Source organism: Hemiscyllium ocellatum, chromosome 19 (genome assembly GCF_020745735.1).
Source record: "Hemiscyllium ocellatum isolate sHemOce1 chromosome 19, sHemOce1.pat.X.cur, whole genome shotgun sequence".
Lineage (NCBI taxonomy): Eukaryota > Metazoa > Chordata > Chondrichthyes > Orectolobiformes > Hemiscylliidae > Hemiscyllium > Hemiscyllium ocellatum.
This window is the reverse complement of record NC_083419.1, coordinates 50,153,775-50,173,096: the sequence shown is the minus strand read 5'-3', so window position 1 is coordinate 50,173,096 and position 19,322 is coordinate 50,153,775. Positions and strand designations below refer to the sequence as shown.

At 40.3% G+C, this 19,322-nt stretch overlaps 1 protein-coding gene across 3 annotated transcripts in view; it reads left to right on the top strand.

Annotated features, from left to right (window-relative positions):
• Positions 1-19,322, top strand: part of nup50 (nucleoporin 50) — a 61,427-nt gene that overhangs the window by 18,718 nt on the left and 23,387 nt on the right. For all 3 annotated transcript variants that reach the window (XM_060839456.1, XM_060839454.1, XM_060839455.1), the window contains 2 exons: positions 1,064-1,147; positions 17,532-17,715. In XM_060839456.1, the coding sequence (XP_060695439.1) occupies positions 1,064-1,147; positions 17,532-17,715 (268 nt within the window). The remainder of the gene's footprint in view (positions 1-1,063; positions 1,148-17,531; positions 17,716-19,322) is intronic.

Genomic DNA, 19,322 nt, shown 5'->3' with positions numbered 1-19,322 from the left:
TGTTGGGCCGAAGGGCCTGTTTCCACGCTGTAGAGAGTCTAGAATCTAATCAAAACTTCATTTTGACACTAGAATGTCAGCCTAATAAGATATGTTGGTTGAAGGCAAGGCAAATTCAGGTCTTGATAACTATCATCCTGACAGAAATGGGACTTGCGTCTTGATGGGCACATTTCTGATGAGCAATGGTGGGGCAAAGGTCTGTTGGAACTACATTGTGCCACTCTTGATTGTCATTGTGGGTGTCCTTATACCAAGGACTCAAGTGTGTTGAGCATAGCAGGTCAGGCAGCATCCAAGGGGCAGGAGAATTGACATTTTGGGCAGATGCCCTTCATCAGGAATTATTCTTGATGAAGGCTTACGCCCAAACTGTTGTTTCTCCTGCACTCGGATGCTGCCTGACCTGTGCTTTTCCAGCAGCGCACACTCAACTCTGATCTCCAGCATCTGCAGTCCTCACTTTCTCCGAGTTGGTCTAAGGCAAAATCAATGACTACAGTAGTTGAAGAAGGCAGCAAGCTATCATCTTCTCCAGGGCAATTAGGGATGGCAATAAATGGCTGGCTAGCAGTGCCATGAACAAATAAACACTTGGGTGTTGTTTTAATCTGCTTAGAATCTTGTTCTTAGAGAGCTATAAATACCACTTTCCAATACTTTTCAGTGTGATGTGAGCACCGAACAGCTGAAGAACTTTTTTTTTACAGCATTATATTATCCTTCCAGTATTTTGAATGAACACTTGTAAAGTGCCTTTATTATTATTGTGTAGAATAGCTTTGGCCAAGTAGATAATAGCAATATCCCACACATTGAGGGATGAGAATTGCCAATTTTGGTGTTGCTCATGAAAGATTATGTTGGAAAAGCCCAGAGAATTCCTTATTCTTCTTGGGGGTCAAAAATCTTTTTGAACCCAGAATCTCAAGATACCAGGTGAGGATGCAGCTGCGTCGTTCTGATATTTTATTGCATTTCAATTCTTTCTCTTACTGTGGGCAATACACTGAGATTATTGGTTAACATCTACTTGTAGCAGGTGCATCTTTTTGCTTTCTAGGCAGGTACTTTCTCGGTTGCAAGTGAAGATGTGCTGAAAAACAGAGCTATCAAAAAAGCAAAACGCAGAAATGTTCTTACTGAGGTAAGTCACTTAATTACTTTTTAAATATTAAAGTGCATTATGTGAAGTTTTTCACTTCTTCCAGACAAAATATAATTGAAGCACTCTCCCAGCTTGGCTTTCTTCCTGTTCGGGATTTGAAGATATTGAGCCAGTCCCCATCTCTGTGGATCAGGCACACAGCAAGTTAAAATTCAATGCCAAAATATATCAATGTGAGCAGGGTATTCCCAAATGAAAATATCCTTGAGTTCTGTCATAGAGTCATAGAGATGTACAGCATGGCAACAGACCCTTCAGTCCAACCAGTCCATGCCGACCAGATATCCCAACCCAATCTAGTCCCATCTGCCAGCACCCGGCCCATATCCCTCCAAACCCTTCCTATTCATAAACCCATCAAAATGCTTCTTAAATGGTGCAATTGTACCATCCTCCACCACATCTTCTGGCAGCTCATTCCATACACGTACCACCCTTTGTGTGAAAAAGTTGCCCCTTAGGTCTCTTATATCTTTCCCCTCTCACCCTAAACCTATGCCCTCTAGTTCTGGACTCCCCGAACCCAGGGAAAAGACTTTGCCTATTTACTCTATCCATGCCCCTTATAATTTTGTAAACCTCTATAAGGTCACCCCTCAGCCTCCAACATTCCAGGGAAAACAGCCCCAGCCTGTTCAGCCTCTCCCTATAGCTCAGATCCTCTAATCCTGGCAACATCCTTGTAAATCTTTTCTGAACCCTTTCAAGTTTCACAACATCTTTCCGATAGGAAGGAGACCAGAATTGCATGCAATATTCCAACAGTGGCCTAACCAGTGTCCTGTACAGCCGCAACGTGACCTCCCAACTCCTGTACTCAATACTCTGACCAATAAAGGAAAGCATATCAAATGCCTTCTTCTCTATCCTACCTACCTGCAACTCCACTTTCAAGCATCTATGAACCTGCACTCCAAGATCTCTTTGTTCAGCAACACTCCTGAGGACCTTACCATTAAATGTATAAGTCCTGCTAAGATTTGCTTTCCCAAAATGCAGCACCTCGCATTTATCTGAATTAAACTCCATCTGCCACTTCTCAGCCCATTGGTCCATCTGGTCCAGATCCTGTTGTAATATGAGGTAACCCTCTTCGCTGTCCACTACACCTTCAATTTTGGTGTCATCTGCAAACTTACTAACTGTACCTCTTATGCTCGCATCCAAGTCATTTATGTAAATGACAAAAACTAGAGGACCCAGCACTGATCCTTGTGGCACTCCACTGGTCACAGGCCTCCAGTCTGAAAAACAACCCTCCACCACCACCCTCTGTCTTCTACCTTTTGAGCCAGTTCTATATCCAAATGGTCAGTACTCCCTGTATTCCATGAGACCTAACCTTGCTAATCAGTCTCCCATGGGGAACATTGTCAAATGCCTTACTGAAGTCCATATAGATCACATTTAGATTAGATTAGATTACTTACAGTGTGGAAACAGGCCCTTCGGCCCAACAAGTCCACACCGACCCACCGAAGCGCAACCCACCCATACCCCTACATTTACTCCTTACCTAACACTACGGGCAATTTAGCATGGCCAATTCACCTGACTCGCACATCTTTGGACTGTGGGAGGAAACCAGAGCACCTGGAGGAAACCCACGCAGACACGGGGAGAACGTGCAAACTCCACACAGTCAGTTGCCTGAGTGGGAATTGAACCCGGGTCTCAGGCGCTGTGAGGCAGCAGTGCTAACCACTGCATCTACTGCTTGTCCTCATCAATCTTTGTTACTACTTCAAAAAACTCAATCAAGTTTGTGAGACATGACTTCCCACGCACAAAGCCATGTTGACTATCCCTAATCAGTCCTTACCTTTCCAAATACATGTACATCCTGTCCCTCAGGATTCCCTCCAACAACTTGCCCACCACTGAGGTCAGGCTCACCAGTCTATAGTTCCCTGGCTTGTCTTTACAGCCCTTCTTTAAAAGTGGCACCACGTTTGCCAACCTCCAGTCTTCCACCACCTCACCTGTGACTATCGCTGATACAAATATCTTAGCAAGAGGCCCAGCAATTGCTTCCCACAGAGTTGTCAGGTACACCTGATCAGGTCCTGGGGATTTATCCACTTTTAACCATTTCAAGACATCCAGCACTTCCTCCTCTGTAATCTGAACATTTTGCAAGATGTCACCATCTATTTTCCTACAGTCTATATCTTCTATATCCTTTTCCACAGTAAATACTGATGCAAAATATTCATTTAGTATCTCCCCCATTTTCTGAGGCTCCACACAAAGGCTGCCTTGCTGATCTTTGAGGGGCGCTATTCTCTCCCTAGTTACCCATTTGTCCTTTAATATATTTGTAAAAACCCTTTGGAATCTCCTTACTTATAGTTGCCAAAGCTATCTCATGTCCCCATTTTGCCCTCCTGATTTTCCCTCTTAAGTATACTCCTACTTTCTTTATACTCCTCTAAGGACTCACTCGATCTATCCTGTCTATACCTGACATATGCTTCCTTCCTGTCCTTAACCAAACCCTCAATTTCTTTAGTCATCCAGCATTCCCTATACCTACCAGCTTTACCTTTCACTCTTACAAGAATATACTTTCTCTGGATTCTTATCTCATTTCTGAAGGCTTCCCATTTTCCAGCCGTCCCTTTACCTGTGAACATCTGCCTCCAATCAGCTTTCAAAAGTTCTTGCCTAATACTGTCAAAATTGGCCAAACTCCAATTTAGAACTTCAGCTTTTAGATCTGGTCTTTCCTTTTCCATCACTATTTTAAAACGCATAGAATTATGGTCTCTGGCCCCAAAGTGCTCCCCCATTGACACCTCGGTCACCTGCCCTGCCTTATTTCCCCAAGAGTAGGTCAAGTTTTGCACCTTCTCTGGTAGATACATCCACATACTGAATCAGAAGATTGTCTTGTACACACTTAAGAAATTCCTTGCCATCTAAACCTTTAACACTATATGGCAGTCTCAGTTGATGTTTGGAAAGTTAAAATCCCCTACCATGACTACCCTATTATTCTTACAGATAACTGAGTTCTCCTTACAAGTTTGTTTCTCAATTTCCCTCCAATTATTGGGGGGTCTATAATACAATCCCAATAATGTGATCAGCCCTTTCTCATTTCTCAGTTCCACCCAAATAACTTCCCTGGATGTATTTCCAGGAATACTCTCCCTCAGCACAGCTGTAATGCTATTCCTTATCAAAAATGCCACTCCCCCTCCTCTCTTGCCTCCCTTTATATCCTTCCTGTAGCATTTGTATCCTGGAACATTAAGCTGCCAGTCCCTGAGCCCATCCCTGAGTCATGTTTCTTTAATTGCTATGATATCCCAGTCCAATGTTCCTTTCCATGCCCTGAGTTCATCTACTTTCCCTATTTGGCCCCTTGCATTGAAATAAATGCAGTTTAATTTATTAGTCCTACCTTCTCCCTGCCTATCCTGACTGCGTTTGTTTGACTCACACTTCTTCTGTTCTCAGCTGTACCCGTCTCCGATCGATCTCTTTGCTCACTATCTCCCTGGGTCCCACCCCCAACCTTACTAGTTTAAATCCTCCCAAGCAGTTCTAGCAAATTTCCCTGCCAGTATATTAGTCTCCTTCCAATTTAGGTGCAATCCGTCCTTCTTGTACAGGTCACTTCTACCCCAAAAGAGATTTCAATCATCCAAAAATGTGAATTCTTCTCCCATACACCAGCTCCTCAGCCATGCATTCATCTGGTCTATCCTCCTATTCCTGCCCTCAATAGCTCGTAGCACTGGGAATAATCCAGATATTACTACCCTTGAGGATCTTTTTAAAATTCTACCTAACTCTCTGCAATCTCCCTTCAGAATCTCAACCTTTTCCCTTCCAATGTCATTGGTTCCAATGTGGACAATGACCTCCTGCTGGCCCCTCTTCCCCCATGAGAACATTCTGCACCCTTTCTGAGACATCCTTGATCCTGGCACCAGGGAAACAACACACCATTCTGCTTTTTCTCTGCTGGCCACAGAAACATCTGTCTGTACCTCTGACGACAGAATCCCCTAACACAATTGATCTTTTGGAAGCCGACGTACCCCTCTGTTGCAATAGAGCCAGTCTCAACACCAGAATCTTGGCTGTTCGGGCTCCATTCCCCTGAGAATCCATCACCCCCTACATTTTCCAAAACAGCATACCTGTTTGGAATGGGTATATCCACAAAGACTCCTGCACTAGCTGCCTACCTCTCTCACTCTTCCTGGAGTTAACCCATCTATGTGACTATATCTGAGACTTTTCCCCCCTTCCTGTAACTGCCATCCATCGCATACTGTTGCTATTGCAAATTCCTCATCGCTTCTATCTGTCTCTCCAACCGATCTGATCAGATTCTCATCCAACAGCATTCATGGCAGATATATTCCACAGTAACCCTTAAACTCTCTTTAAACTCCCACATCTGACAAGAAGTACATATAACTGCAAAGGCCATTTTTGCTCTTTCACAATCTACAGACCCAGAAAATAACACCATCTTATTCCTCTTAAAAATACTGCCCCAGGTTAAATTAATAGCTATGGCTTATATTTTAAGTTTTAATCAAGAGACTGATCTCCAAAAACACACAATTGAGAAAGAATCCACTATACTGACTACTCCAGCCTTTCTCTTGGACAGACTTAAAACAACAGTTAACTTACCTGATTCTGTGCTGTGAACTTCGCCCAACAGTTGTCAATTTAATAGCGTCATAGTTCCAGTGATGTGATGTTTTCACTTTTTGCAACATGGATTTTCTCAATAGACAATCAATTTATTATCCAAAGTTGTAATGGAGAGTCTACAGTGAAGTACTCCTTCTATCCATACCTTCCAAAAGCCAATGAAAATTGTCGTGTTTGTCTAATAGTGACTTTCAAAAACTGAAGTACTATTATTTTTATCTTTGCTTCACATTTAAATCAATATTGTTGTCTGCTCATTTTCATGGTAATGAATCCTTTTAGCCAGTAGTTAGTATGGTTAAGGAATGTTGCCGACTTGCTTTTTATAAGTTTGATGTGTGAAAATGAAAACTTCCTCCATTTTTGAGTCCTGGAGAGAACTAAATCCGAACTAGGGAAGAGTTTTCATAACAGATACTTACTTGCGTTTATTTTGAGACATGTATATTTCCATCGGATGATTATCAAAAATGTAATTTTAGAAAGGGCAAGAATGGTTGTTATATTTTAAGGTATTAAAGCTCAAGTTAGATTATGAAACTACAATGAAGATTTTCTATTGATTTAACTTGAGGCTTATATTTTTGTTACCCATCCTACTTTGATTGTAATTCTATGTAGTTCGGGAATATTTGTTTTAAATTGGCTTGCTTCTTTTCTCTGGTTTGATTTAGTGTAAGATTTTTGTTAAGGACTTTTTTTTCGCTCATATCTGTTGCCCTTTGAAACATTGGCTTTATTTTGGCATTGTATGTTGATGGAATCAAATTAAGTATAGAAGGGACCCAACAGGTAGCTTTTGTGTTTCTGTGCTGGCAGGCCCCTGTTGTTCACTTCTGCACCAGAACCTGTCTGTGACAAAATAATTAAGCCATTAGTCCTGATTTCCAACGGGGACAGCTAGTGGTAAAAGAGATGTTTGACTGAATGCCACTGGCAAAGTTTGGCCACGCACGCACACACCCGAGCTGACAAGTCAACATTGTAGGGACCCTGTGTAACATGGCAAAATCCAAAAAAGATCAACTTTACTAGAGGAATGTTGGCAAAGATCACATGATTCTTTGTGACAATCTCAAAGCATGCAAAGATAATCTGTTGTCTTTCTTAGCTGTTCTGCATTACAGTTCAAGGGATTGCCATGTAGAATGCCCTAGACTGTCTTTGTCTTTCAGTTATTTCTAACCTGGGTGTCTGAGCAAATAACATGGGGAAATTGTAGCAGTGCAACAAAGATTCCTTGCAGCCTTGTATTGCAGATGTGGGTGGCTATATCGTGCACATTGGGAGCAAACCTGGGAATCTTAGGGTGATTTGAAAATGTGGATTGCTGCTGCCTCTTCTCTTTGAGATTTGTCTCCCTGTGCATTATGCAATGTTATTCCCAGGAAAAATAGATTTTAATTCAGCCGGCATGTTCTGTGTAGTTGAGGGAAAACACAGCAAGCAGCAGTGAGGACATTATCAAAACAAAGTATCTAAGTATCAAATAGTGAGAAAATAATAATGTTGGAAGGGCAAAGGTCTATCAAATTAATGAGGTATTAGTTTTAGAGGGTCTATTTGCCAGCCATGAAAACTTATTTAGTATTCCTTTTATCAACCACTGGCAGTTCCAAGTTTGTTCACAGCAATATAATTTAGGTTTATAAATCAGAGTTCTAAAGCACGCGTATTAAACCTTGAAAAAGTAATGTAGTCTTATTTAAATTTTTAAGAATTATTTAGACTTTAAAACATTACATTAAGCTGTTAACACTATGAAAAAAAAATGTAGGTGCCTCAAGGGAAAGTTGTTAAACGTCTTTGATCCATCCTCTGTAATTATCCCAGGAGATTTGTATAGGTTAAAAAAAAGTACCATGCTTTCCCATGAGACTTGGGGTGTTTTATGATATTCAAAGAAATTAAATTTCAATTTGTTGTGAACCTATCTCTTGTTGCACTTGCCCTTTCAAAAATTTAATGGTTTGAATCTTGATGTTAGCATTCTTGTGATTAAAGCAGTACAGGCCATTCCTTATGAAAAACTACTGCATACTATCTTGGTCCATTCTGAATTGATTTATTTAGCATTGGAATAACTAGCATTTGAAGCTTCTTTTAAATACCTGTGGGACATGTGATGTAGCTGCTACTTTAATAAGAGCTTTTCTCTGGTTTGATTTGAGTAGGTAGTGTAAAGAAAGGCAGCTGGACAAACAGAAGCAAGTCCATGCTGGTTCTCTGTCTCTGTCTTTCTCTCTCTCTCTCTCTCTCTTTTTTTTTCCTTTTTTTTCTTTTTTTTTCTCTCTCTCTTTCTCTCTCTCTTTCTCTCTCTCTTTCTCTCTCTCTCTCTCTTTCTCTCTCTCTCTTTCTCTCTCTCTTTCTCTCTCTCTTTCTCTCTTCTCTTTTTTTCATCCTTCCTTCCTTTCTATCCTTCCTTCCCTTCTATCCTGTGTTTGCTTTTACCTTTTTGTGCCAAGGGGTGTTTATGGGGATTGTAGCAAGTATTTGGAACAGCATCATTGAGTTGGGATAGCCTGGGTTTTTGGATAGGATAAGTTGTTTGGTTTTCTGCTCTGTGTTTCATTCAGTGATCTTGTAAATAAATTCTGCTTTTAAAACTAATGTCATAGTGTTAAGTGGAGAGGAATTTGTGTGCACAAGAAAACTTTCTGTTTCCGTATGTGGATGTACCTACTGCAGAAGGTACAAAATGTATACTTGGGAAATAAGTGATGTGCATGTTGATGTGCATCTATCCTGGTAGCTAGTTTTCTGCCTGTTTGTCCAATGTAGTGTGTTGTTACAATTCTTGCAAGGTATTTTGTAAATGACATTTTAGTTTTGTTTTTCATCACAGGAAGTGATGTCACCAACCCAAGGTAACCTAACCACATAAAGGAAAAATGGGCCTTCCCACCAGTGCTTCACTGGAGGCTCACTGATGTTGCCTAGTATGGTGATGAACTGTCTGAAAATAAACTTTCCACTTCAGTGAGCAAATTTACATCTAGTGATGGCAAATGATAGACCATATCTAAAAGTTGAAGTTCTAAATTGGAGAAAGACTAATTTTGACAGTATTAGGCAAGAACTTTCAAAAGCTGATTGGGCGCAGATGTTCACAAGTAAAGGGATGGCTGGAAATTGGAAAGCCTTCAGAAATGAGATAACGAGAGTCTAGAGGGCAGTATATTGCCGTTAGGGTGAAAGGAAAGGCTGGTAGGTGTAGGGCATGCTGAATGACTAGAGAAATTGACAGCAGAGTCGACGTTTTTGGCATAAGCCCTTCTTCAGGAATGAGGAAAGTGTGTCCAGCAGGCTAAGATAAAAGGTAGGGAGGAGGGACTAGGGGGAGGGGCGTTGGAAATGCGATAGGTGGAAGAGGGTCAAGGTGAGGGTGGAGAGGTCAGGAAGAAGATAGCAGGTTAGGAAGGCGGTGCTGAGTTCGAGGGTTTCCCCCCACCTCGTCTCAGTCAAATCCCTCGAACTCAGACCTGCCTTCCTAACCTGCAATCTTCTTCCTGACCTCTCCGCCCCCACCCCCACTCCGGCCTATCACCCTCACCTTAACCTCCTTCCACCTATCGCATTTCCAACGCCCCTCCCCCAAGTTCCTCCTCCCTACCTTTTTATCTTAGCCTGCTGGACGCACTTTCCTCATTCCTGAAGAAGGGCTCATGCCCGAAACGTCGACACTCCTGCTCCTTGGATGCTGCCTGACCTGCTGCACTTTTCCAGCAACACACTTTCAGCTCTGATCTCCAGCATCTGCAGTCCTCACTTTCTCCTAGAGAAATTGACATTTTTATTTAAAGAAAAGAAGACAGCGTATGTCACACATAAACAAGAGAGATCGAGTGAATCCTTAGAGTATAAAGGCTGTAAATCTATCTTGGAGGGAAGATTCTCGATTACCCTATCTACTTTGGCAGATAGGGTTAACGAGAATCCAAAGGGTTTTTATAAATACATTTTAAGGACAAAAAGGTAACTGAGGGGCCCTGTTCTCTCCCTCAAGATCAGCAAAGCAGCCTATGTGTGGAGCCACTGGAAGTGGGGAGATCCTAAATGAGTATTTTGCATTAGTGCGAACTGTGGAGAAGGACATGGCAGATATCGAATGTTTGAAATAGATGGTGACATCTTGAAAAATGTCCATATTACAGACAAGGTGGTGCTGGATGTCTTGAAACATATATAAACAAGGATAAATCTCCAGGACCTGATCAGGTATACACTAGCACTCTGTGCGAAGCTAGAGAAGTGATTGCTGAGCCCCTTGCTGAGATAATTGTCATCAGTAGTCACCGGTAAGGTGCTGGAAGACTGGAGGATGGCTAACATGGCACCATTATTTAAGAAAGGTGGTACAGAAAAGCCAGGGAACTGTAGACCACTCAGCTTGACATCAGTGGTGGTCAAGTTGTTGGAGGGAATCCTGAGGGACAGGGTGTACATCTATTTGGAAAGGCAAGAGCTGATAGTCAACATGGCTTTGTGTGTGGGAAATCATATCTCTCAAACCTGATTGGATGTTTTGAGGAAGTAACAAAGAGGATTGATGAGGGCAGAACGTAGATGTGATCGATATGGACTTCAGTAAGGCATTTGACAAGGTTCCTCATGGGAGCCTGATGAGCAAGGTTAGATCTCATGGAATACAGGGAGAACTAGCCATTTGGATATAACTAGCTCAAAGGTAGAAGACAAGAGGGTGATGGTGGAAATGCTGCCAGGGTTGGAGGAGTGGTTGAATAGGCCGGGGCTGTTTTCCCTGGAGCATCTGAGGCTGAGGAGTGACCTGGGAGGTTTATAAAATCATGAGGGGCAAGGATAGGGTAAATAGACAAGGTCTTTTCCCTGGGATGGATGAGTTCAGATCTAGAGGGTATAGGTTTAGGATGAAAGGGGAAAGAAATAAAAGGGTCCTAAGGGACGACTTTTTCATGCAGAGGGTTACGTGTGAATGAAATTGGCTGCCAGAGGAAGTGGTGGAGGCTGGTACAATTGCAACATTTCATATACCCATCCAGATGCCTTTTAAATAGGAAGGGGTTAGAGGGATACGGGCCAAATGCTAGCAAATAGGACTCTATTAGGTTAGGATATTTGGTTGGAATGGACAAGTTGGACCGAAGGGTCTGTTTCCTTGCTGTATGACTCTTTCTTTAAGTTGTTTGACCAGCTGACTTTCTCCTGGAATACCCACTTTACACCTGCTGAAAACAACTAGCAACGTTAGGGTCTGAGCTACCTTCAGATGTTTTGAGGGGCCTGGCCTGGTGCATAATAAACCTTTCTGGAATGGGAGGAACTTGAACTTATTCACTTCCATTGAAATTTGAGTACCGAAAAATATACATCCACAGAGTGCTCATGTGTATAACCTTTCAAAGTATGCACATTAAACTATAGGATCTTTTATCTTAGCCTGCTGGACAGACCTTTTATCTTAGCCTGCTGGACACACTTCCCTCATTCCTGATGATGGGCTTATGCCCGAAACGTCGAATTTCCTGTTCCTTGGATTCTGCCTGACCTGCTGCGCTTTTCCAGCAACACATTTTCAGCACATTAAACTATAACCTAGTAGATTTGCTGATGCAAAGGATATGTGTCCAGCATACAACTTTCTAATTTTTTTTTGTCAGTCACTTGTGTTGCAATTGAACCCAGATTATGTCTAGTATTTTTTTCAATTGAATGCTCATTGTTGGCGTAGCACTTGCAATCAAGCATTAACTTAAACTCTTGTGTTAACTGGCACTGTCTTATTTTGGTTGTTAATTCTGCCCAGTTGCTGTTTCTAACTCTTGCATTCTTTCCTTTATCGATGTAAGAGGTTAAACTCATTCACCTTATTCTGTTTACCGCTTTTGAACACTTTTTTTTCCACCATTTTGTTCCTTTTAGTTCTTATGCAATAACATGACCCTAGAGATCTGCCAGTAAAGATTACAGTTTATAGTTTTCTAAGAATGAATGAATTTCTCAGCAGAGTGAGCAATCCCAAATTCATTTGTAAGCATGTGTTTATCAGCAAACCCTAATTTTGCACTTTGATGATTAAGTTGTACTCATTGCTGTTTTTCATGTCGTTACTTGGCTTAGACTAGTGAGTCTTACATTATCATCTAGTTAGATCACACTTTTTTTTTCTCAGTTTCTATGTCTGATGTCAATTTTTATCGAAGTCAGTCAGTTGTGCTTAGCTTTTGGGTGGCAAGCTCAGTTGCTGGATGGCTGGTTTGCAGTGCAGTGTAATGCCAACAGCATGAGTTCAATTCCCACAGTGGCTGAGGTTACTGTAAAGGTCCAGCTTTCTCAACCTCGCCTGAGGCATGGTGACCCTCTGGTTAAACCCCACCAGTTGTCCCATATCCAATGAGAGAGCAGCCCTGTGGCCCTCTGGGACAATGACAACTCTGTCTTGCCTATAATTACAGCATCAAGGTCCATTTCACTTTGATTTCTTGGATTCTTCAATGTCATGAATTTACATCTGCTTTATAAATTTTTCAATGAAACTTTAAAAACACTTCAAAAATAGTCTTTCCTCCAACACCAGAAACATTGCATTCCTCCAAAGAGGAATGGGATTGTCTGTAGAAATTCCCCATACAATTTAAAATTGTAGTTGCCTCATTCAAGTAATACCATTGAGAGATTTGGTGTTGATTTGTCCAACACTGGCACTTCCACGTTATGACTGAAAGTAAGCATTGGTTTACCTTCTTTACAATGAAAGGAATTTCAACACTATCTTAACATTTTCAGTTCCCTGTTATATTAGTGTCAGCTGAGTCTTATTATTATTATAATACAACTGCAGCAAGGTTGTGCTCAGTCTTTTTTTTCAGCCTGCAATTGTTAGGTTGCCTGCTTTTATGGCTATTCTTCAAACCAGACATTCCGTCTTTTGATTAGCAGACTGATGCTGGAATCTAGAAACTCTCTCTTTTACTGGCCTCTAGTTACACCTCTTTGGTGTCTCCTCACTGTTTGAATAACTTTAAGGTCCTGTTAAGTTGGGACGAGGATTCTGAAGGCCCTATTTTGAAACAGAGCAGGAGAGATGTTCTGGCCAATATTCATCACTCAAATTCGCAAATTGCTTGTTCACAAAGGAACGATGCTGGCATTTCATGCATTATACAAGAAACTTTCTGAATTGCTAATTCATCTCTTGTAACATTGCCTGTGATCTGGAAGCTCCATTGCCACTTTTGTGCCCTTTAAAAGCTTAAAGCAGTTCAGTGTTATTGCCATCTGCTGCATTCTGTCTTCTGCCATGCCAGTGATTGAGTGTTGCTGTTGTCACATGTCCTGAAAATACCAATATACTTTTTTTTTATTAGGAACATTTTTAGAATGATTGAAATAATGCAGCATTTCTAAAACATGAATGAGTATAAGATTACTTCAAATGCAAATGGTGATTTGTGATTTTTTTTTGTTTAATGAAGGCATTAAGAAATAATGTCTTTCAATTTGCAGCTAAAATTTAAAACTTAAATTCTGTTAAATGATTCACTACCAATTAATTTCTGCAGTGGATATTTGAATCCAATTTTATGACGGTGTTTATGCCGTTATTGGTGAATAGTTCAAAAGCTTAGTGAATGTATTACGTGATTTTGTTTTATTGGCGCTTTAAGATTACGTTTCACAGTTGTAATTCCAATTCTGTGAAAGCTGACAATTAATAGCCTTTAATAAATACTACATTAGTTGATCTCCTGTGACACTGGATGTCTCAAGTTTAATAATATGAGCATGCCTCCACTCTCTCAAGTGTCTGATTTTTTTTTCTCTGGTTTGTCTAATTCTCTGCCTGTGGTCCTGGCTTCTGTCCCCACTTGTTTTAACTTCCTTTCTTCTGTAGACTGGCATACGCGCTATTTTTCGGTCAACATTTAGGTTGGAGATTCTCAGCATTTTTACAGATTAAGGAATTCTTCTGGAATGCATCCTTGTTCTAGTCACTTTTTTTCCTTTCTCATTATCCATTTCCTTTCCTCCTACCCCCTTCAATCATTACCCTATTCTTTCCCTGTTCGAAGATGAATAATTTGAGTATTCTTTGAGCGAGTCAGCAAGGTGTATAAAGGGGAGCCTGTACTTGCTGTGCTGTTGGTTTTCCAAAAAGCCTTGGATAGAATGGAATGACCAGAAGTCGCTACACAGCGTGCATTTGTGGTGTAGATTGTATAATCTTGGCATTTAGTAAAAGATTGGTCATCTTAGAGGAAACATTGAATAGGGGCAAATGGATTTTTTTGAAGAGATGGAAAGCTGATGACTGTTCCTGTGCATATGGTTGGTTAGACGGTGGGTCGCTTCCAAACCTTGCCATGTGGTCTAGGACATGCATTCCATGTAGCCAAGCTGCCCTGACATGCGTTAATTTTACAGACTATTTATCATAAACAAGAGACTAGAAAGTAAAAATGATCGCTTCCTACTCGCTAGTCACACCTATGCTGATGTCACATTTTGATCTCCATGTGTTCTGGTCCTTTTGGCTGCTTCCTAGTTCCATCTTTCATGTCTATGATGTAGATACTGAAATACTACTTAATTTTTGTTTTCTTCCTGGAAGTGTAACCTTTTCAGCATGTTTCTCTTTACTTCTCGTGTTACCTCTTAACAACTGTTCTGCAATGAACCCCTTGAGACATTTCTACATCAACAGTCTATATTAATGGAAATTTTGTTAGTTCCTACAATATCTGTTACTAAAACCTACAAACAATTTAGGAACCTCTCCATTAATAGTACGAACAATGTGAATTTTTGTAACTAATTGGTTGCATGATACATGAGTCTCTAATTATTCAAAAAATACAAGCTATACTTGAACAATGCAAAAGTGTGTTAATTTTAATAATTTAATGTTGACTTCAGGTGGAGTTTCAAGCATTTCTGCGCATAAAGTTCAAGTGCAGATTTTTTTTATCGGTATTTTAATTGAAAATTTAACATGTTTTATAAGGTTTTTTTACTAAAAATACATAAATATTACAAGTACAAAACAATGCAATTCAAAACAGTACAAAACTAAACCCAAATAATAAAAAAAATCCCCAACCCACCCTCCTATACGAATGTATAAACATATATAGAGAAGTATAAAATATTTTGGAAAAAAGACCTAAACTAGCTATTTAATTAACTAACTAACGAAATAAATAAATAGTAATAACTCAGTCCGGCCAAACAAACACTCGTACATTCACAGTTCCTCCTCCCTGGATATTGGACTCGTGAAACACAATCGTTATGGCTATATAAAAGCCCTTGTTAGTGTGGTAGATAAATCTGTGTCCAGGTATTTCAAAAAGGGTTGCCATGTCTTGTAAAAATTCTCAGTTTTGTGGTGTACCATATTTGTGAGAAAATCCAGGGAATATGCTCCATAACAATCTTCTGCCAACCCGACAGGCCTGGGGGTTTTTGGATATCCAGCATCCAAGGAACAGGAAATTCGACGTTTCGGGCATAAGCCCTTCCTGATGAAGGGCTTATGCCAGAAACGTCGAATTTCATGTTCCTTGGATGCTGCCTGACCTGCTGCGCTTTTCCAGCAACACATTTTCAGCTCTGATCTCCAGCATCTGCAGTCCTCACTTTCTCCTCGAGGGTTTTGGATATCCAACCTAGCAAGATATTCTTCCTTGCAGAGAGCGTAAGAATATTGAAAAGTATTTTTTTCTTATGCGCGTCTGCAAGAAATACAATGGGTAGGCTCAAAAGGAGAGAAATAGGGTCCTTCTCCACCCCTAGCTTTTAAAAGTTTACAAATTTAAAAAAAAACAAATTATAAATATTGATATACAATTAAATCTTAAATAAATAATAGCCAAAATCTGTCAAACAAAAGGAGATACCGAAAAGACAAAAAAGGACAAAACTCAACTAACTACTAATCTAACCTACAGCTAACCAGCATGTATGATTAAATCGCTTACATTACTCAAGAAAAGAAAACACAACGGATAACACAAAATTGACTAGTAAAGTACATGCTCGGAATGTGTTAACATCCGATCGTAACAAACCGTATTCATGCGGGATTCCTCTCCCAAGGGGTCCCAGACCAGCCAGGTTCGTTGTCTCAATTGGATAAAAGCCCTTGATAGAATGGCCAAAATATCTGTATCTGAGTAATTCTAGAAGGGCAACCATATTTTATAGAATAATTCAGTTTTTTGGTGCACCATGTTTGTAAGGAAGTCAAGGGGAATATATTCCATGATTATTCTGTGCCAATTCGAAAGTCCAGGAGGGCCCTCAGCCACCCAGTTTACCAAAATATTTTTCCTTGCACAGAAAGAGAATGGAAAATAATCTCTTCCCATGCACATCTAGGGAAGGCAAGCTCAAAGCCCAAAAGGAGAGATACTGGATCCACTCTAATTTCTGTTCCCAAGATTTCTGTCAGGGCATTTGCTACTTTAGTCCAATATTTACAGATCTTATGACAAGTCCATAAGCGGTGTACAAGAGTGCCTACCTCTGTTTTACATTTGGGACACATTGGAGATGCTCCTGCCTTAAATTTTGCCAATCAGTCCGGTGCTATAAGGGCCCTGTGAAGTATCTTCAACTGAATGGCCTGAGTTCTGTTGCAGATGGAGATTTTTCTGGCATTTTCCCAAATGTCATTCCACATTTCTATGGAGATTTCCAGCCCCAAATCCTGATCCCATGTTTTAAGCAGATTGTCCATATCTTCCAATACTTTATCATGTAATACATGATGATAGAGTGCTGACCGAAGGTACCCCCATTGGCCATAACACTCTATGTTCTCTGTCTGATTTATAAAGACTATCTAATAGCGTAGTTGTCTTCTGTATGTAATCTCAAATTTGGAAGTATCGAAAGAGATCACCATTAGGTAATTCACGTTTCTGATGCAGCTGTTCAAAAGACATCAGGACCTCTTCCTTAAACAGATCCCTTAAACAGGAGATACCTCAGGATCTCCACAGTTTGAATGTGGCATCTGTAAGTCCCGGTTGAAACCCCCATGCTCCCACTATTGGAGCATAGGGGGATGCTGTGAATTGTCCTCATTTTGCCGCATTATATTCCAAGCTTTAATTGTATTTAGTATTATAGGGTTTTTACAGTGTTCCGTAATGATTTTCCTCTTGTCTGAAAATAAGAGTCTAATAAGTGAGCATTTTACTTGAGAAGCCCCAATGTCCAGCCAGATTGATTGCGGGTCAGACAAGACCCAATCGGCTATGTAGCTTAATAGGGAACTTAACTGGTATTTCCTAAAGTCTAGAAAATCCAGTCCTCCCCTTGCCTGTGGACGCTGTGGTTTCCTCAGCTTAATGAGGGCCCATTTCTGATTCCAGATGAAGGAACCCAGCCAGCCATATAATTTGCGTAGCGCCAACCTCGGCAGCCTCACCGGAAGCATTCTCATAGGATATAGGAGATGGGACAGGACATTCATTTTAATTAGTGCTATTCTGCCTAACCAGGAAATTGGAAGGGCTCCCTCCTGCCTTATCCTTTCCAGTAAATGCACAAAGTTAGCATGTATAGCTGGCCAAATACTGGGGTGTTAAAAATGCCTAAATATAAGAAACCCAAGTGCAGATTTTAATAAGTTATTGGTGAAGTTTGGTATGTTGGATGGCATGCTAACATTTGTTCTTTTAAAATGGGTCAGACTGATGGTGGTGGAGTTTTCAAAGGATTCTCTGGTCTTACTTCAACTGGAAATACTGGTTTTGGAGGATTTGGAAATGGTTCTGGTTTCAAGCCTCTGCAAGGATTATCCAATGGAAGCACTCCATCGTCATCCTCTTCAACATCTGTCCTTAGTTGTGCTACTGATGTAAATGATGCAGTGGGTAAGTAAGCAAATGCCTTTTAACTGCTGAATCCATTTATTTTTCAGCAAAGATACTTTTCCACCCCACTTAATACTGGCAGTGTTGAAAAGTTGGGCAGTAAATCCTTCAATGTGGCATAATTTGCTTTTAAATTGTTTTTATATTGGGTCTGAGCTGATGAATTTTTAATGAATTGTTTTCTGTTCATAGTTTCTGCAGAATAATACTTACTACAACTTGAAAACAAGTTGTTCAAATTGCATTTAGATATTTTGTTTCCACATTCTTTTGTATGCTTGTTTCTTCATTCACTATCTAATTTTGAATGTTTAAATTGTTTCTGCCTGAGCTGTGAACCCTAAAAGTTAAATCTGTCTTCAAATCTGTATTAAGAAGATTCTCTCGGTCTCTTACAATATTAAATTTATCATTTCTCCTTCACCTAGGAATTTTTATATTGTTTTCATCTATTCTAGTTAAAATTATGGAAACATTAGACATTACTGTATAATCACACATGAATCTCCAACTGCCTCTAGAATTACGTTATGGGTGTACCGACACCAAATAGACTTTAGCAGTTCAGGAAGGCAGCTCACCACTTCTTGAGTGCAACTCTGGATGAGCAATAAATGCCGTGCCACGAGCACTGACATTTCATGAAAGAATAATGAAAATAGCACTTTTCACTTGAAGATTTTCTTATTTTTATCTCCTTCCACCAGACATTGTAGTAAATCTGTAAAACTCTATTGATCTTTTTTAAAGCAGACTTGGCAATGTCAGATGATTTATTTTAATGTTGTGTAAACTTCTAAGTCTGTCTGTTCTCCTACAGGACAGTGTATTCTAATTCAGCGTATAATTACACTCACTCCCAACATGAAAATAGACCCTTCGGTCCAACTGGTTCACGCTGACCAGGTTTCGAAAATTGAACTACTCTTATCTGCTTGCATTTGGTCCAGATCCCTCTAAACTATTCCTATTCATGTATCTGTCCAAAAGTATTTTAAACGTTGTAACTGTACTTGCATCTACCATGTACTCCTGGTAGTTCATTCTATATACGTGCCACCCATTGAGTGAACATTTACCCCTCGGGTACAATTTAAATCTTTCCCCTCTTACCTTAAAACTGTGCCCTCTAGTTTTGAATTTCCTTACCGTGAGGAAAAGACCTTTTGCTATTCACCTTATCTGTGCCCCTCAGGATTTTATAAATCTATATAGGATCATCCCTCAAACTCCTACTTTCCAGGGAAAAAGTCCCAACTTATCCAACCTCCCCTTAAACCCAACACCCCCCAGTCCCAAAAACATGCTTAAATCTTTTCTGCACTCTTTCCAATTTAATAAGTGTTCCCATAGCAAGGTGACCAGAACTGTACACAGTATTCCAAAAGTGGCCTCACCAGTGCCCTGAACAATTACAACATAACATCTCCAACCCTACACTCAATGGTCTGAACAATGAAGGCAAGTGTGCCAAATGCCACCTTCACTCTCCTACTTGTTGATACAACGTTCAAGAAACAATGTACCTGAATCCCTAGGTCTCTGTTTGAGTGGTATTGTTTATTTTTACTGCAAATCACGTTTTGTGATGAAAGGAAGAGTATCAT